This window comes from Aotus nancymaae, unplaced genomic scaffold (genome assembly GCF_030222135.1).
Source record: "Aotus nancymaae isolate 86718 unplaced genomic scaffold, 86718_ANA_hifiasm-v0.15.2.pri h1tg000053l, whole genome shotgun sequence".
NCBI lineage: Eukaryota > Metazoa > Chordata > Mammalia > Primates > Aotidae > Aotus > Aotus nancymaae.
This window is the reverse complement of record NW_026988467.1, coordinates 3928778-3947428: the sequence shown is the minus strand read 5'-3', so window position 1 is coordinate 3947428 and position 18651 is coordinate 3928778. Positions and strand designations below refer to the sequence as shown.

Below are 18651 nucleotides of genomic sequence, written 5' to 3'. Positions count from 1 at the left end.
CAGAGGGAGACTCCATCTCAAAAAAAAAGAAAAGAAGCAGCAGCCAATTCTTTATTCCCCAAGCCCAATCAATCAGTAATTCCTGTTGCCTCCAGTCCAATGTGTGATCCATCTGTGACCATCTGCATTGCTCCTGGCTGAGTCCAAGTCCAAGGCCACCATCATCTCTTCCTTAGAACATTGCAACGGCCTCTGATGGGGGAAGGGTGAGAAGATGCTTCCATTCTTGCTGTCTTGAATCCAATCTCCCTAGAGTGACCATTCAGGAGGGACGAAAATCAGACCATGTCACTTTCCTGCTTAAAATTCTTCAGTGGTTCCCCATTGTGATCAGAATGAAATTTCAATTGCTGAGCAGTGCATTTTTTTAATTAATTTTTTTTTTTGAGACGGAGTTTCGCTCTTGTTACCCAGGCTGGAGTGCAACGGCATCATCTCGGCTCACCACAACCTCCGCCTCCCAGGTTCAAGTGCTCCCAGTTCTCACTCTCCAGAATAGCTAGGATTACAGGCTCAAGTAACAATGCCCAGCTAACTTTGTATTTTTAGTAGAGACAGGGTTTCTGCCTGTTGGTCAGGTTGGTCTTGAACCCCCAACCTCATGTGATCTGCCAGCCTTGGCCTCCCAAAGTGCTGGGATTACAGGCGTGAGCCACCGCGCCCAGTGGTGCACTGCCCTTAATGTCTCTGGTGCTCCCCCCAGCTGGTGTGGCTTCTCTAACCTATTTTCCTATTGTTCTCCTGCCTTCATCAGTTCTGTGCTCACTGGCCCTGTCCCTGGTCCTGCACAGCAAACTTGTTCCTTCCTCGAAGGCTTTGCCCTGGAACATTCTTCCCCCAGGTCCTGCAAAGCTGGGTCCTTCTGGTCATTCAGTTCAAAATCACCTCCTGGGATAGATCTTCCCAGACCAACCAACGTAGAGTACCTTTCCTCCACCGGAGATGTTCCACCATCACATCACTATGTTGTATTTTACTTACAGCACTGATCATCTGAAATTATCTTGTGTACTCACTAACTTGTTTCTTGCCTGAACCTCCCCGGTGCCACAGTGTTAATTTCACTAGCATAGAACCCATTTCCCTCTCGTGAATTGCTGAAACTCCAGTACCCATTTCAGGACTCCATCTTCAAACTTAAGGATAAGTGGAATAGATACTAGAGTGGGGGGGAACGTATAGGGTATTAACTTGAGATGAAAATTAAAATATTGCCAGGTAACTCTGCAGTCCAGTTGAAGTTAGAAGGCATAAACTCTGTATTTTCCAAGACTTTCTCCAGCTACTCTTGACAGCCTGCGAGGGATAGAAAGGTTGACAACAGAGACAACAGAAATTTTGGGCAGAGCCAAAAGACAAAGGACTGTGTCACTGAATTGGCCAAGAAAGCAGACTGGAATGGGGTCCCCCTAAGGATGTTGACAGATTGGGATAGATCAATACATAGAGACCAAGGACCTAAAGTTCCCAAGCAGAGAAAAGCAGTCCCACAGGCACAATGGAAGCATGACATTGCAGGTAAAATGCTGGGTTAGACTCAGTCTCTAGGAGCGGCTATCTCGGTAGAGGCAGGTGTGGCTCTTCCCGAGGGCATCCCGACCCTTCTGCAATGATCATCTTGGCTAAAGACTAGTCAACGTATACTCAGGAAGAAGATAACATCAAGAAAATGTAATTCTTGAATGCTGGCAAATTTCCTCTTCTTTCCTTAAGCAAAGGATCTTTTTTCCCCTATCTCCTTTAACAGGGTTGTCAGAGCTTATGAGGGGGAGGAAGGTCAGGCTATGAATGGCAGGCAAGCACTGAATCCCAGTCTGGACTCTGTGACAAAGGAATAATAAAAGATTATAGGTAATTTTTCTTCCTGAATTATAGAGAGGGTGTGGATTTAGCCTGGCTATAGAAGGGGTGGGGCAGGCTGCCCACCTCTGCTCTCAGGAGCATTACTCAGGACAAAGGGGAAGGACTGCAAGGCTTCCGGCTGGGCTTGCAAATCAAAATGCAGGATTCTGGCCAGTGCGGTGGCTCATACCTGTAATCCCAGCACTTTGGGAGGCCAAGGAGGGCTGATCACGAGAATTGCTTGAACCTGTGAGGTGGAGCTTGAGGTGAAAAAGAAAACAAAAGGCCAGGCACGGTGGCTCACAGCTGTCATCTCCACACTTTGAGAGACCAAAGCCACTCCACTCCAGCCTGGGCAACGGAGGCAAACTCCATTTCAAAAAAAAAAAAAAAAAAAAAGATTCCCAGTTACGTTTGCATTTCAGATAAACAAAAAGTCATTATTTAGTATATGTAAACGCTCCCATGCAATATTCACATACTTTTTTTTTTTTTGAGACAGGGTCTCACTCTGTTGCCCAGGCTGGAGTGCATTGGCACTATCAGAGCTCACTGCAGCCTCGACCTCCCCGGGCTCTGGTGATCCTCCCACCTCAGCCTCCCAAGTGGCTGGGACCACAAGCATGTACCACTATGCCCAGCTAATTTTTGCAATTTTTGGAGTTGTTTATCTAAAATTGTTTATCTAAAATTCAAATGTAACCAAGCATAGTGTTTTTTTTTTTTTTGAGACGGAGTTTTGCTCTTGTTACCCAGGCTGGAGTGCAATGGTGCGATCTCAGCTCACTGCAACCTCCGCCTCCTGGGTTCAGGCAATTCTCCTGCCTCAGCCTCCTGAGTAGCTGGGACTACAGGCACGCACCACCATGCCCAGCTAATTTTTTGTGTTAGTAGAGACGGGGGTTTCACCATGTTGACCAGGATGGTCTCGATCTCTTGACCTCATGATCCACCCGCCTCAGCCTCCCAAAGTGCTGGGATTACAGGCTTGAGCCACCGCGCCCGGCCGAGCACAGTGTTTTTAATCTGGCAGCCCCACCTCCAGTACTAGAAGGAGGGCCCCAGCAATGGATTGAGCCGTTAACAGAGAAACCTTCCTGAGTGGCTACACAGATACCTGTGCTGGAAGCAGAAATGTTTTAGGGTTATTCCGAATGTGAATGATGGTAGAGGTAAATATTCTTATGATTACTATTTAAAGATGGGGCCAGGCACAGTGGCTCACTCCTGTAATCCCAGCACTTTGGGAGGCCAAGGCAGGTGGATCACCTGAAGTCAGGAGTTCAAGACCACCCTGGCCAACATGGTGAAACACCCCCATCTCTTACTAAAAATACAAAAATTAGCTAGGCATGGTGGCAAGCACCTGTAATTCCAGCTACTTGGGAGGCAGAGGCAGGAAAATCACTTGAACCCAGGAAGCAGAGGTTGCAGTGAGCTGAGATCGCGTCATTGCACTCCAGCCTGGGTAACAAGAGCGAAACTCCGTCTCAAAAAAAAGACTCCATCTCAAAAAAAAAAATGCCGGGCGCCATGGCTCATGCCTGTAATCCCAGCACTCTGGGAAGACAAGTGGGGCAGATCACTTGAGGTTAGGAGTTCGAGACCAGCCTAACCAACATGGCAAAACCCTGTTTTTACTAAAAATACAAAAATTAGCTGGGTGTGGTGGCACATGCCTGTAATCCCAGCTACTTAGGGGAGGCTGAGGTACGAGAAGCACTTGAACCCAGGAGTCGGAGTTTACAGGAGCCGAGATCACGCTACAGCACTACAACCTGGGCAACAGAGGGAGACTCTGTCTCAAAAAAATAAAGATGAGAGAATTTCTTAGCAGTTGCATAAATGTGTATATTACATATACTATTTGCATAAATATAAAATATATATGCATATATAGTGACATAAATATATTACATAAGTTTATATTTAAATGTTACCCATTAAGCTTTTCTTTACAGCCATGTTACAGCTTGTTTTGTGGTCTTACCCAACCAAAGGAAAACAAAAGGCCAGGCACGGTGGCTCACACCTGTCATCTCAGCACTTTGAGAGACCAAGGCGGGCAGATCACTTGAGACAGGAGTTCCAGACCAGCCTGGGCAACATAGCAAGACCCTGTCTCTACAGAAAATACAAAGTTTAACCAGGTATGGGTGGGGGGCACCAATAGCCCTAGCTATTCTGGAAGCTGAGGTGGGAGGATCACCTAAGCTTAGAGAGGTGGAGGCTGCAGTGAGCCGTGATTGTGCCACTGCACTGCAGCCTGGGTGACAGAGTGAGATCCTGTCTCAAAAAAAAAAAAAAAAGAAACAAAGAAAGGAAACGAAAAAAAGAAAGCAAAGTGCAAGGCGTGCGGGAAAGCAGCTGGGTTTTGTCAGTTGCTCTAAGGCGTGCGGGAAAGCGGCTGGGTTTTGTCCGTTGCTCTAAGGCGTGCGGGAAAGCGGCTGGGTTTTGTCCGTTGCTCCGGCGTGAGTCGTTTGTTGGATGTGCGTTTTTAACATATAAATTTGTACCGCCCCTAGTTCCCATTATTTTGCCTGTTGAAGATTAGGGTTTTGGAGGAGAGAAACGAGAGCGCCAGCCTCAGAAAGAGATACATTCCTCAGGTCTGTGGTGCATCGAAGTTCGCTTTCTATTTATCACCACCACTTTCCGAGTAACCATAACACAAAACCTCGTGGGCCCAGGAGAGGACAGCCACAGAGCAGCCTGAGTCACTGTTTATTTTGTTTGAGTGGTGATAAAAACCAGGTCATTCTCAATCATAGAAACACAGACCTGGGCGTAGTGAAACATATGTTATGTTCCATTTATATAATTCCTAGAGGCTGTGTTTTCCAAAGCAGAGGAGGGATGGCAAAGAACTTCTCTACCCAAGTGAGCATTATGGCCCAATTAATGTCTACAAACCTAAGGAAACAAAGGAATGTCTCAACATCATCATTTGTTCCCCCAGCCTCTCTGTATGAAATTCTTGGCCAGGGTGGGGTAGCTCACGCCTGTAATCCCAGCACTTTGGGAGGCCAAGGCAGGTGGATCATGAGGTCAGGAGTTCAAGACCAGCCTGGCCAATATGGTAAAACCCTGTCTCTACTAAAAATATATAAATTAGCCAGGCGTGGTGGCACGCATCTGTAATCCCAGCTACTCAGGAGGCTGAGGCAGGAGAATCACTTGAACCCAGGAGGCGGAGGTTGCAGTGAGCTGAGATCACACTACTGCACTAAAGCCTGGGCAACAGAGCGAGACTCTATCTTTAAAAAAAAAAAAAAAAAAAGCAACAAACAAATAAAATCTTAAAGACTGGCAAATGTCAGCATGCAGTTTGGCCCTAACCACAGCTCTGCAAAGGAGCAAAAGGGAAAGCCCCTAAAAACTGCTGGAAGAGCTGATAGCCCATGGACACTGTTGTGGAGAAGCCTCACACAACTGAAGAAATGGCCCTTAATTTATAACCTGGGCCGACAGTTTGTTCCAGGCTGACTCAACTCTCCCGAACAATCTGTCTCAGCACACCTCAGTGTCTCATGCCAAGAGATCCTAAGAGGGCTGGGCAACTTGGAAGGCATGAGACACAGGCCCAGATGGTGCACATCTGGCCAAAAATTAGAAAGAGAAAGAAATCAGCTTCTCAAATCCACAGACAGGTGTTTGGGGCTTCCCAGGAGACCTGCTTATGAAGGGCAACAGTGATGGCTCTGGACTGATGGTTAGTAAAGGAAAAACAGAGCTTTCTGAGGCTTGGCGCAGGTCAGCGGGAACCAAACAGGTGGCAAGAGTGGGCTGTTGTCCACCTTCCCTCGACAGTGGCATCATTTCGAAGACGTTTAAATTATTTAGATTATTGTAACCAAGACATCTTTAATAATGCACCAAACAGCAGGCACCAGGTTGAAATCAATTAGACTCCACCGATAAATTATAACAGAGAAATTTACAGGAGAATGGCTCTGGGGTAGGGACTGCAGGTACACATGCCTGCCAGAGACAATTATATCAGGAACCAAATGGGTATTGCCTCGTCATTTAAGCAGCAGCAAAGATGGCCAGGTGCTCCCAAATTAGGGCAATAACAAATCACTAAAATGAAGAGGCCTGTTCTGGGCAGGAAGGCTTCTGGGTGGCCAAGCAAAAAAGACAATGGCGGTAGGAACAAATCTCATTTGGGGGATATTTGGGATCCAGATAAACCCTGCACTGGGGCACCTCTCGCTTCTTCCAGGAGTTTGGGGCCAGTGGGGTAACAGGTGGTGTCACAGAGGTTTGTCTCCCAGAGGATGACAACCTCCTGGAGCTGACTTCAAAGTTTCTCTTTCTAGGCAGAACGCGGTGGCTCATGCCTGTAATCCCAGCACTTTGGGAGGCCAAGGTGGGCGGATCACCTGAGGTCAGGGGTTCGAGACCAGCCTGGCCAACACGGTGAACCCCTGTCTCTAACAAAAATACAGAACAATGAACCGGGCGTGGTGGCGGGCGCCTGTAGTCCCAACTACTCGGGAGGCTGAGGCAGGAGAATCGCTTCAACCCAGGAGGTGGAGGTTTCAGCGTGCCGAGATAGCACCACTGCATGCATTCCAGCCTGGGCAACAGAGCGAGACTCAGTCTCAAAAAAAAAAAAAAAAGAAGTTTCCTTTTCTAGTCTAGGAAAAGCCTTAGGGAGGCCTGGCTACCGAAGACGCAGGTACCCCACGTCCTGCGCGTCCACTGAGAGCACCCCCGTAGTTACCCACCCCAGGCTGCCGCGGCGCCGCATCCCGCCCTAGGCCGCGAGGGGGCGCAGAGCGCAGGCGCACTCCTGCCGAGCAAGGGCCGCTCCGGGCCGCCAGGGGCCGCTGTGGTGCAGCGGGGCTGCCCCGCGCTGTCCCTGCCGCGGATCACGGGGCCCTCTTGAGCACGGCCTTGCCGGTTTGACGGGGTGAAAGGTTGCGAAGATGGCGACGGCCTTGAACGAGGAGGAGCTGGACAATGAAGACTATTACTCTTTGCTGAACGTGCGCCGGGAGGTGAGGCCAGCAGCTGGACGCCCTGGGGGCTGAGGCTGGGCCCGGTCGTTCGGGAGGGCCGGGCTGGCGGCGGCCGCGCCACCCCCGCCACGGGAGGTCCAGGTCCGGCGGGGAGGCCGCGTGACCCCGGCGACGTGCACGCCCGCCGGCCGACGGAGCGTTCCCCACCGCCCAGACCCTCCCGCCGAGGGTACCGGGGCCGGCCTCTGCCCCAGCTCCTGGAGGCTAGTGCGCCGCGTGCACTGTGTCCGGGCAGGGCCAGAGGCCCTTGCACCCACAGGAGGAAACGGGGGCCCCGAGGAGGCTACCGGAGTGGGGTTCGCAGTCCTCCGAGAGCCCGTCCGTAGATCAGCACACATACCTGTCGTGGCTGAGGAGCTGTGTCATCGCCCGCCCCCAGCAGGATGGCAAACTGAGTCTCACCCACCAAGGTCAAGGCCACTAGGGAACGTCCTTAGGGCTTTATCTGGTCCCCGAGTCTTTCGTGGGGACGCCCTGCCTCTGAAGTGGGTCTAGCCTCAGAGGCACGCGTCTCGTGTCCTCCTTCATTCCCCTGGACCTGCTGTCCAGAAATTGAAGGCAGAGCCTCCAGGAACAGACCCTCGGCTCGGAGGCTGCAGATTGGGAAGAAGCCCTAGGCCAGAAAAAAAGTGGTGCCCTAACAACAGCTTTAACATTCACACCAAGCGCTTGTACCCTGTCTCCTCAACGAATAAAGATAACACGAGGGAGTCTCACGTAGTCTGGCAGTGGTAAACTACACTTCCTTTCTTCATGATTAGTCCGGAGTTACAGATGTGAAGGGCGAGAAGGCTTCCAGGGTCAGGTCATAAGGTGGATCGGTTTCTCTAAGCCAGATCCAGAGTCTGGGACAGCCCTGCCAAAGAATTCCTAATTCCATCTCTCAGGTTTTCCAGTGCTGATGAAAGCTAGCCAAATTTTGCTGTCCTAAGCAAAGCGGGTTCAGTGTGTGTTCTCAGTAAATATTGGTCTATGTGGTGTTAATAATACTAACTTACCTTGTGTGGGACCACTATGCTGAATGACCTTTTTGTTATCTCATTTAATCCTGAGGATAGCCCTTAAGGTAAGGTGATAGCCTTTGATGTACAGTTGAGGAAACTAAGACCTAGAGAGATTAGTAACGTGTCTAAAGTCACACTGCTAGAAAGTGCAAGAGCCTGAATTCAACCCAGTCAGCCTGACTCTGGAGCCCAGCTTGTGAGCTCTGTGCTATTCTGTCACCTTACCTTACCAGTCCTTGGACTACAAAGGGGCTAGTTCTGGTACTGTATCCTTGAGCATCCCATGTAAGAATCCCTTCAATATATGGGCCACTGTACTATGTCAGAATGTCCAGTGAAATATATTTGAGAATTGCAGATCTTGTTAAACTGCCATAGGGCACCTGGTGGTTCTTGTTCTCATTAATCAACACTTTGGACTAATCACTTCTTTTTTTTTTTTCTTTTTCTTTTTATTATACTTTAAGTTCTGTGATATATGTGCAGAATGTGCCGGTTTGTTATATAGGTATACATGTGCCATGGGGGTTTGCTGCACCCATCAACCAGTCATCTAGGTTTTAATGGGCTAATCAATTCTTTAGCCTTCAGTCTCTTTCCCTTTGAATGAAGATGTCTGGCGAGTTATTGTTTTTTTTCAAGTTTTTAGAAGTCAAGCAATAAATGAAGCCGGCCTTTCTGAAATCATTCATACTTAGTCCAGGTTATCAGTAACTGAGCAGCCATTTACCAGGCATACTGAACCTTAGGCAGCTGCAGATGATCAAGCAGGTCTAGAATGACAGTTTTAGCTGGAGTTCTAGGTAAACATTTTGTCAGAGGTATACCTTGAAACTGCTGAAATTGTAGGGCCTGTCATTGTTTTTGGACTTATGGATGGGAGCCAAAGAAATTTTGTTTGTTTGTTTAGAGACAGGGTCTCATTTGCTCTGTTACCCAGGCTGAAGTGCAGAGGTGGGTCATGGCTCATTGCCGCATCAACTTCCCCAGGCTCAGGTGCTCCCACTTCAGCCTCGGTAGTAGCTAGGACCACAGGCATATGCCACCAGGCCTAGCGAATTTTTGTATCTTTTGTAGAGACAGGGTCTCTGTGTTGTCCAGGTTGGTCTCCTGAGCTCAAGCAATCCTCCCACCTCTGCCTCCCAAAATGCTGGGATTATAGGCATGAACCACCAGGCCCGGCCAGGCTTGTCACTGTTATTAGACTTAAGGATGAGGTAAATTTTTCTTTTTTCTTTTTCTTTCTTTCTTTCTTTTCTTTTCTTTTTTTTTGAGACAGGCTGGAGTGCAGTGGCACAGTCACGGCTCACAGCAGCCTCGACCCTCCCTTAGCTCAGGTGATCCTCCCACCTCAGCCTCCAGAGTAACTAGTATTACAGACACGCACCATCACACCCGGCTGATTTTTTGTATTTTTTGTAGAGACAGGGTCTCACTGTGTTGCCCAGGCTGGTCTCAAACTTCTGAGCTCAAGCAATCTGCCCATCTCAGCCTCCCAGAGTGCCAGGATTACAGGCATGAGCCACTGTACCCAGCCAAGAAATATTTCCTTAAAAAAAATTTTTTTTTTTACTTCTCCCAAGGAGTGAAGGCACTTTCTGTATTTATGGCTATAGGTTAAATCCATATGAAACATGCCCCTTTGCAGAAGTCAGTTTCTGTTGCCTTTGTCAGCAAACTCGGTGTTAAATGTCATATTCAGATGTGGTGTGCTGGTTTTCTGTCCCAGGATTCCACTAGAAGCCCTGAAGGTGACATCTGGACTTGGTATTTACTGGAATTTTTTGTGTGAAATGAAACCTGAAGTTGAAATAATGTGATTTAGTTGAAGAAAAAGTCAGGGTAATCTTAATTCTTACGTGCGTGGTTGGAAGAATATCTTAATACCTGTTTGTGTGTTTGCTGTCAGTTTGCTGTCGGTAGCTGCCATTTAAGTATAGCTATGAGAGGCAAGGTCCTCTTTCCACTGATACTTCAAGTACCTTCAAAAGAGTATCTTCAAAACTCTCCATGTTCAGTAGAGTTTAGAGACTTTTCTTTAGAAATCTCAAATGGAAACAACTCCAGACAAAGCCAGGGACTCCTACTTTAAAATTATAAGCGTAATAGAGGTATATAATGGGAGTCATATAGAAATGTCAACAAAAGAATCTCCCTCTCCAGGTTTTAAACTTTAGAATATCCCCTTAAATTTGTATTCTAGAGCAGGGGTCCTCAGCCCCCTGGCCACGGACTGGTACTGGTCTGTGGCCTGTTAGGAATTGGGCCACACAGCAGGAGGTGAGTGGTGGGCAAGCAAGCATTACCACCTGCGCTCTGCCTCCTGTGAGCTCAGCAGTGGCATCAGGTTCTCATAGGAAAACGAACCCGATTTTGAACTGCATGCATGCAAGGGATCTAGGTTAGGTGCTCCTTATGAGAATCTACTAATGCCTGATAATCTGAGGTGGAACAGTTTCATCCCACCCCCACTAGTCTGTGGAAAAATTATCTTCCACGAAACCAGCACCTGGTGCTGAAAAGGTTGGAGACCACTGTTCGAGGGAGTGAAGCAGGCAGCTAGACAGGACCACCCATTCTCCTATGACAAGACCCAGGAGCATGAATGATTCTCCTAGATTTCCTGTTTACGGAGCAGAGCCATCATCTGTCATGCCTGCCTCACATTGAGAGGAAGGAGTAATTTATCATTAACTGGGCACACCAAAACCAGATTGGTTTTCTGGTTTAGTGATGGATGCATTGTCTGGTGTCTAAAATCTAACTGCTCTGAGATTTCCAGGATGATTTTCCAAAATTTATTTGGAGAAAGGATTCTTTAACTGTAAATCAGAGTTAAATTTACCTGATCCTGTAATTAGGAACTTTAATCGACACATTTTAAACTTAATGTATTCCCAGACAAATGGCTACAATTCTTTCTTTATCAATGTCCCACTGCCTTTGAAAGAATTTCATTTTTGCAGTGTTTTAAACTCAGCCTCTACTTGTCTGCAGACTGGAGGCACCTGTTTGAAGATCTCTGGTCCCGATTGTTTTAACCTTAAACAGCCACCCTCCTTTTCAAGTTTTAAACACTTTTGGGAAAAAAACACAGTTAAGTAAAAAATGAAGTTATTAATAAAGTTTTTTTCTGGCAGTCCATGTATGGAGGTCAGTGTTCTGGGATCTTCATCCTTCCAGAACAGCCATGAAACTAGAAGTACAAAAGCATCACCTACCAGTAAAAGCTTTACCCCAAGTCTCTGCGTTTTCGTCCCTTCTCTGGTATAGGGTATATCATTCTTTTCACAATTGTGGGTTATCCGGGTTCCTTTGCTGCAGGTTACAGCCACAGAGTAAGGCCCACCCATTGAATTAGAACTGCACTTTGGAAGAAGGGGCTAGAGCAGTAGAGGAAGGTTACCCTAGTCACTCTCAGGACTGACCTAGGGTCAAAGTCACCCACAAAGAAGGAGGCAGCAGACCCTCCAATCAGGACCACTGACTCAGCCATCTGCAGAAATTGACTTGTAAAAGGCTCAGCTGAGCCAGCTTGAGCCACTCAAATCCCTAAAGCAGTGTGTGTTTATGCATTCATTGCTTTCTTATCAAACCTCGTGATGGGCAGTTAATTTTGTCTTAAGAGAAATAAAGATGGCTCTGAAAAGGTAAATTCCTTCACTTTCTATCTACTGCATTATGTTAAAGTTTGACATTTATAACGACTCCAGTTATATGTGTGCCTTGGGCACATAGAGTTATCCCCGGTTATCCAAAACCAGAACTTACCCAGATGTCTCCATTCCATAGGGTTTCCTGTAAGCCAAGAGGCTGAGCAGCAAGAATTTCAGCCCATGCCACCTACCTCTTGTGTGACCTTCAACAAGTCATTTAAACTCAGCCTCTACTTACCTGCAGACTGGAGGCACCAGCCTTATTTAACAGTGGGATAGAGGGAGGCCACAGCATAGGGCTTTGCAGCCAGAGTTCTGTATTCAAATCCCATTTTACTCTTCTGGAAGTTTTATGCCTCAAGGCTAGTAATTTAAACTTTCTCCTCAATTTCTTTAATGTTGAAATGTAGGTAACAGGTAACAATGTCATAAGCACTCACCGTAGGCCAGGATGACGTGTGTGGTATGTGCGTTGCTAGGTGCTGAGGATGTACATAAGGTGCCTGGCATAAGCAGGTATTTGGTTAATACTTATTGTTGTTATTTCTTGGATTTTGGTAAGTTTGAAGTCTTGCTTTTTTTTTTTTTTTTTTTAATCTCGGCTCACTGCAATCTCCACCTCTCAAGTTCAAGCAATTCCCCTGCCTCAGCCTCCTGAGTAGCTGGGACTGCAGGTGCACACCACCAAGCCTGGCTAATTTTTTTGCATTTTAGTAGGGACAGGGTTTCACCATGTTGGCCAGGATGGTCTCAATCCCCTGACCTCATGATCCTCCCGCCTTGGCCTCCAAAAGTGCTGGGATCACAGGCATGAGCCACTGCACCAGGCCTAAATGTTGTTTATTTTTTAAAAAGACATTAGGCTCGGGGGTGGCTCACACCTGTAATTCCAACACCTTAGGAGACTAAGGCAGGAGCATAGCTTGGCACCAGGAGTTTGAGACCAGCCTGGGTAACATAACATAGCAAGACTCCATGTCTAATTAAAAAAAAATTGTTTTTTAATTAGCCAGGCATGGTGGCATGCGCTGTTGCCTGTAGTACAGCCTAAGGTGGGAGTGCAACTGAAAAGCAGGTCAGTTGTCCACTCCAAGCAGAGTCTATAACAAGAGTGAGGCCGAATGCAAAGCCAGTGAATTTACTCCGAAGCCAGCTTGGGGAAGGGGCACGACATCTGCTGTACCGCTTCACTTTTGGAGCAGGAAGTGGGCACTTTTATAAGGTATAGGAGGAAATGAGCAAGGGCAGGGTCCTCCTGCTCTATGGGTGCTTTATCTACCTGGCAGTTGAGTTGGCACCTTCCTGGGCAGAAATGAGTAAAAGTGGCCGTGGGAGCGTGCTTTGGTCTGCAGATCCACTGTCAAGAGATCTGTCTTGGAGCACAGTTAGATGAACTTGCCCTGTGGAGGATGTCTGGTGAAAGGGAGGTGAAAGGTTATATTTTCGTTTCTAAAGGGCTAAGTAGGAAACAGGATGCAGGGGAAAGGGGAAGAGGAGAAAATAATTAAACCATCTCTTAGAAAAATGGGGCCAAGCATGGTGGTTCACACCCGTAATCCCAGCACTTTGGGAGGCCAAGTTTGGTGGATCACTTGGGGTCGGGAGTGCAAGACCAGCCTGGCCAGCATAGTGAAACTCCGTCTCTGCTAAAAATACAAAAAATGAGCCAGGTGTGGTGGCACATGCCTGTAATCTGAGCTACTCGGGAGGCTCAGGCAGGAGATTCGCTTGAACCCAGGAGGTAGAGGTTTCAGTGAGCCGAGATTGTGCCATTGCACTCCAGCCTGGGCAACAAGAGCAAAACTCCGTCTCAAAAAAAAAGAAAGAAATTCCTGAAGCTTTTTTTTGTTTAAAACGCTGAGTTAGTTCTGTTTAAAAGACAGTGATCTTTCTGAACTTGTGCTTCCTTTCCTGGAAGCTGGGGCTGAGCATGGGAGTAGGGTGCAGCCTCCAGGATAACCTTTTTGGGTGTTTGCGGTAAAAGTAGGATAGCTGTGAGCCAAGCAGAGAGGAGGCAGAGATGGGTGGGGGGCTCGAGAGGGTGCCTGGGAAGTGGCGTTTGGAGAAGCTGCCTGTGCACGGGGAGGGAGCTGTGGAGGATGCCCCGCCACTTCCAGTGTCATCATTCCAGTCTCGTAATTTAAAATGTGTTTCTTTAATGACATATAAGCCAGTTATTTTCTGCTTTGGCCATTTCACACAATTGCTTCTTGAAATTTTAATCCTCTAATTTTGCATTATCTACCAAAGCACCTCTTTTGTTTCTTTCTTAAAGAGAATTCAGTGGAAAACTTTCGTATTTGCTGTGAATTTAGTAATAAAACAATGGAAAATAAAATAGGGGTCATGAGAGCAACTCGCTTTGCTCGGCTGTAGAATTTGAGTGTCTGCTTTTATTAACCTTTGATTTTAATTTTACTTATTTAAACCTTACCTTGTTTAAGAAAGAATGTAAGACAACAGATGAATAAATAAAATAGCATTTATTTTTTTAAAGGAGACACACATTTCTTAAAAAGAAGACAGTTGAGAACATTGCTGCTTTATTACCACGTTACGGCACAAGCCTGGTACAGATCCCACTCCCTGGAAGGAGCTTGCAGCTTGGAGTGGAGCCGCCGAGATGAGAGTCTGACAGCTGATTCCTGTTTGGTTCGTGGACTGTCAGAATCACTCCTGCGTGTTTTCAGTGTACAGCATACCCTCCCTAGCTGACAGGAGCCAGGAAATTCTTCAGCAGTGAAATGCCAAGCCAGTAGAGATCAGCCACAGAAGCCTGCATGAGTAGGCAGGAAGTAACAGATGAACACGGATGAGAGAAGGCAGAAGGTCAGGCTTTTAGGGAGAAATAAGCCAATTTCTTACTGTTAAGATTAGGATCTGAGCCATCAATTTTGGTGCAACTCTGGAGCTTGTTTCTAGAGACTGGGGCCTTTTATTTTCTATTGCGTCTCAAGGGCAACAAATAAATATATGAACATGACCAGGAAGAGTAATGAAAACCAAGCTGTACAATGGTAGCAAAATATTTCTTAAGTCCTTGGAATGACCTCTGATTGGGAGTCAGGACTTTTCTCCTTTGGCCTGTTTGTTCTTGAATTCTGTGATTGTGACAGAGGGGTGTGCTGCAGAACTTGGTTCTTCCTCTGCCCCATAAACCTTACAGCGGATGTGCTTCCTGCCTTTTTTTTTTTAAGTATTTGGGATTCTGTTGTTACTAATTGTCTAATCTTTTTTTCAAGTTTGTATCGCCATCTTGGAAGTATTGCGTTCTGTGAGTTTTGTAAGTTTTTTTCCTTAACTCTGGGTTAAGTAGAACTCACTTAGGTTTAAGAAATTATTCCTATTTGTAGAAACCTTTTAGAATTGTTTTATCAGTCTCTTTGTTCAGCTTTTCTGACTCATTTGTGATTTGATTATTTCTCTGTTAAACTCTTTCCAAAGTGAAGCCTAAAATGTCTGTAGGAGTCAAACTTCCAGAATCAGTGTAGGTCAGCCCGACCTCTGTGCTCAGCAAAGGTGTGATAGAATTCAGGAGTTTGAAGTGAAGGACAGCTGAAGTCACCTAGCCCACTCCTTGCATGTTTAAGCACCAAGGAGCATTCGCTGGTGATGATTTGAATGTCCCGGGACAATGGTGGAGCTTCAGAAGGGGTCATTGTGAAGAATCCGAGTTTGAGTTTCTAGCAGGTTTTATGGGGCAAATTACCTAACCTGTCTGAGCCCATTCATCCCTAAAATCCAGACAGTTTTACTGTCGTAGATCTTTTGTGAGAATTCACTGGGAGTGCATGGAAACGCTTGACGTAGCAGTGGGCATATGACTGTAACACGAACGCCTTTGTATTTCTGTTAGTGTCATGAGCATAGCCATTAATAAGGAAGGCTCTTATTGGTTATTTACGTAATTTGGATGATTCCTTGATGTGGTGTATATATTGTAAATACCTGTTGCCTCTCTATATGTTGCCTTTTGCTTTCATGAACTGAAGTTCGGTTTGAGTTAGGCTACACATTATTAGTTTCTAACCAACTTTCAGGTTAGGGGTCCATAACCAGATAAACTCCTCCATCTTCAACCAAGTCACTTGATCCTTCCCATCCTCGGGATTTGTATCTGTAAAATGGAAGTCTGATACCAACCTCAATGCATTTTGAGTATTAAAGTATTAAGTGAGGAAATAGTGGAATGATTTTGTTAGCTGTAAATCTGTATAAATGCATTTGTGACACCATCGTCAGGCCTTTTAAAGCTCTGTGATGCTTCTCCGTCCTTCTTTTTCACCTTGCCAGTTTCATGTTCCCTGTCCTTACGTAGCCCCTTCTCCAGGTTCAATCCTCGCCTCCTTGGCTCTTTTTAAGTCTGTGGCTTCAGCCCTGCATCTCTATCTGCCTTCCGGGCATCACGCCACGTAGGTGTTGAAATTTACCTCTAACCCAAGCCTGACTACCTCCTGATTTCTCCCTAACCCTGGAATGCTTGTTGATTCTTCTCGATTTCACTTTCAATAACTGCTTGTCCCATAGATCCATGAATCCTCTAGGACTTCAGCAGACTGATCCTTCATTTCTGTTTCAGCTTCCATGCTGCTGGCCACATAACCTCAGACTTGAATTTCTGCTGCTGTTTCCTTTAGGTCTCTCTGGTTTTGTTTTTTGTTTATTGTCTCTCAAGCTGTACCAAATTAATCTTAATGAATAATACTGGTCACATTATTTCTGTACCCAGAAACCTTGTATGGCTTCCTCTTACTTCATGGGTCAGGTTGAAATTAGATGTTTTGTGTATTTTCTGGCTACTTTGTGCTGATGTCCTGCCCTCTTCCACTGCAGAGGAAGCACCATGTGATCGGGGTGGTGGCTGTCTGAGTCACTATTCTGTCCCTTGCACAGCGCCAGGCACATAATGGTACTTAACAAATGTTTGCCGAATGAATGAGCAGACAGATGGGTGTCCACGTTGGTTTCTTACCTACTTCATGCCTTCTGATGCCCCTTTGCGCCTGCCAGTTTGCTCAGAATTATGTTTCTGTCCCCAACACTGGCCTGTTTGCTCAGGGTGTTATTTTCCCCTGAAATGCCACAGCCCATCTTGGGTACCCAGAACAAATCAAAGTCCACCGTTTGTGTTCTCATTTGGGTCTCACCACCTCCATGAAGTTTTCTTTGCATTCTGACTGCTGTGAACGTATTTCTGCACCATTAATGTTAGTATTCCTGTTTTATATTGTTTAGTTAAATCCATGTTTACATGGAGTTTTGGGGGGTGAAATAAGAAATACGTATGAATCTATGCGTAATTTCTTTGAGCTACAGACCATATTGTATTTCTTTTGTGTCCCTAGTGGTTTCTTTTTTTTTTTTTTGGAGACAGAGTTTCACTTTTATTGCCCAGGCTGGAGTGCAATGGTATGATCTTGGCTCACTACAACCTCCACCTCCCGGGTTCAAGCGATTCTCCTGCCTCAGCCTCCCAAGTAGCTGGAACTACAGGCATGCACCACCACACCTGGCAAATTTTGTATTTTTAGTTGAGAGGGGGTTTCTCCATGTTGGTCAGGCTAGTCTCGAAGTCCTGACCTCAGATGATCCACCTACCTGGCCTCCCACAGTGCTGGGATTACAGGTGTGAGCTACCACACCCGGCTCGCCGACAGTGGTTTCTAGAACCAGCTGACATTCAGTAAACTTACTGATTGAAATGATAAGTATTTACTAATGACATACTCACCTTGTGTACTTGAATTCTTGAAGAACACATTGCAATTTTAGCAATCAAACTATTCTAGAGGAACTTATTATTGGAAGGAATTTATTTGTTGTTAATTTGGTAAATCTAAATTTCATGTATGAAAATTGTTTGAGGTCAGGTACAAGACGAAGAGAGCAAATTCAAACACATGCGTTTATGCTCAGGCCCCAGAGTAAGTTAAGGCCTACGGAGACTCAGTCCAACACTGAGTATCATGCCAGAAAATGAAACAACAGCTTTTCCCTTGCTTGGCTTGTCCTTTTCATCTGGCAGATATTGATTATCTTCCTCTTATGTTTCTCTATTGTGGTGGGAAAAGGTTACTTTATCCTTTTTTGCAGTAGCACCAATAATGACATTTGTAAAAGAAAATAAGTTTCGGATGGATCAAATATATTTTAGTACGGTGATTTTTTCTGTTTGTTTTGGTCAAATAAATGGAGCTGCATTTTTACAGTAGATACTGGCTAGTCTCACATTAAATCCTGTTCTACTCGCAATGCTCCTATGGAGATCAGTCAGAATGAGTTACTCCAGTCTACACAATGCTTGATGTTGTAGGATGATTCCAAATACATCATTGGGGTTTATTTCTGTTTGAGGATGAATCCCATATTTCCAGACTTTCCAAAGGTATTCTACATGTAAATGAAAATGAGAGAAGGTGGGGTTGAGCAGGAAAAATGGCATCAGAATATGGTGCAGCTGGGAATGAGAGGGACTGTGTTGTGGAAAGCTCCAGGCTGTATAGTTGGAAGCTTTACAGAATGAAGTAGGGAATTTTTTTTTAACCAAGTCCAGTTAAGTGGTTGCTTTTTAATGCCTGATAATTAAGTGGCTTGGTCTCTTAGTACAATCGGTAGCTACTAAATGACACCAAATAATATGTGACACCCTTTCTCTCCATAGAATAGCTCTTACTCAGCACAAAGTACCCATGCTGTCTTGGTGTTAATTAGCTCTGAAATCTGCTTTTTCTTTTAAAGTGTATAAGTACCAACTATCATAAAAAAAAACTGCAGGTTTTTATGAGCTGATGCAGTTTCTTTCCATCAGATTATTGTAGAACATATGGACAGTAATGAATCTTCAATTGTGGTAATCAGGCAAACTTCCCAAAATCCAGTAGAATATAGTTTGTGGAGCCTTGGTTGCTGAAATTCAGTAACACAGATACATCCCCTGGAAGTTTGAGTCTGAAAGTATAGACTAAAGCAACAAAAAACCTGATGGCTTTAGTATTCCCAAAGTGAATATGAATAAGAGGTATTATTAAGTTGTTACTTTCATGCTCTATTCAGTCTTCAAAGTATCATATCAAGTATCATCATCATGGTGGATATAAGTACTGTTCACCAAACGTGGTTGGT

At 45.7% G+C, this 18651-nt stretch overlaps 1 protein-coding gene across 1 annotated transcript in view; it reads left to right on the top strand.

Moving 5' to 3' along the window:
• Positions 1-6754: 6754 nt before the first annotated feature.
• The window catches only part of DNAJC11 (DnaJ heat shock protein family (Hsp40) member C11), a 67175-nt gene continuing 55278 nt past the window's right edge, over positions 6755-18651 (top strand). Inside the window, exon 1 of the mRNA XM_064363180.1 lies at positions 6755-6848. Coding sequence (XP_064219250.1) covers positions 6777-6848 — 72 coding nt within the window. The 5' untranslated portion in view covers positions 6755-6776. The remainder of the gene's footprint in view (positions 6849-18651) is intronic.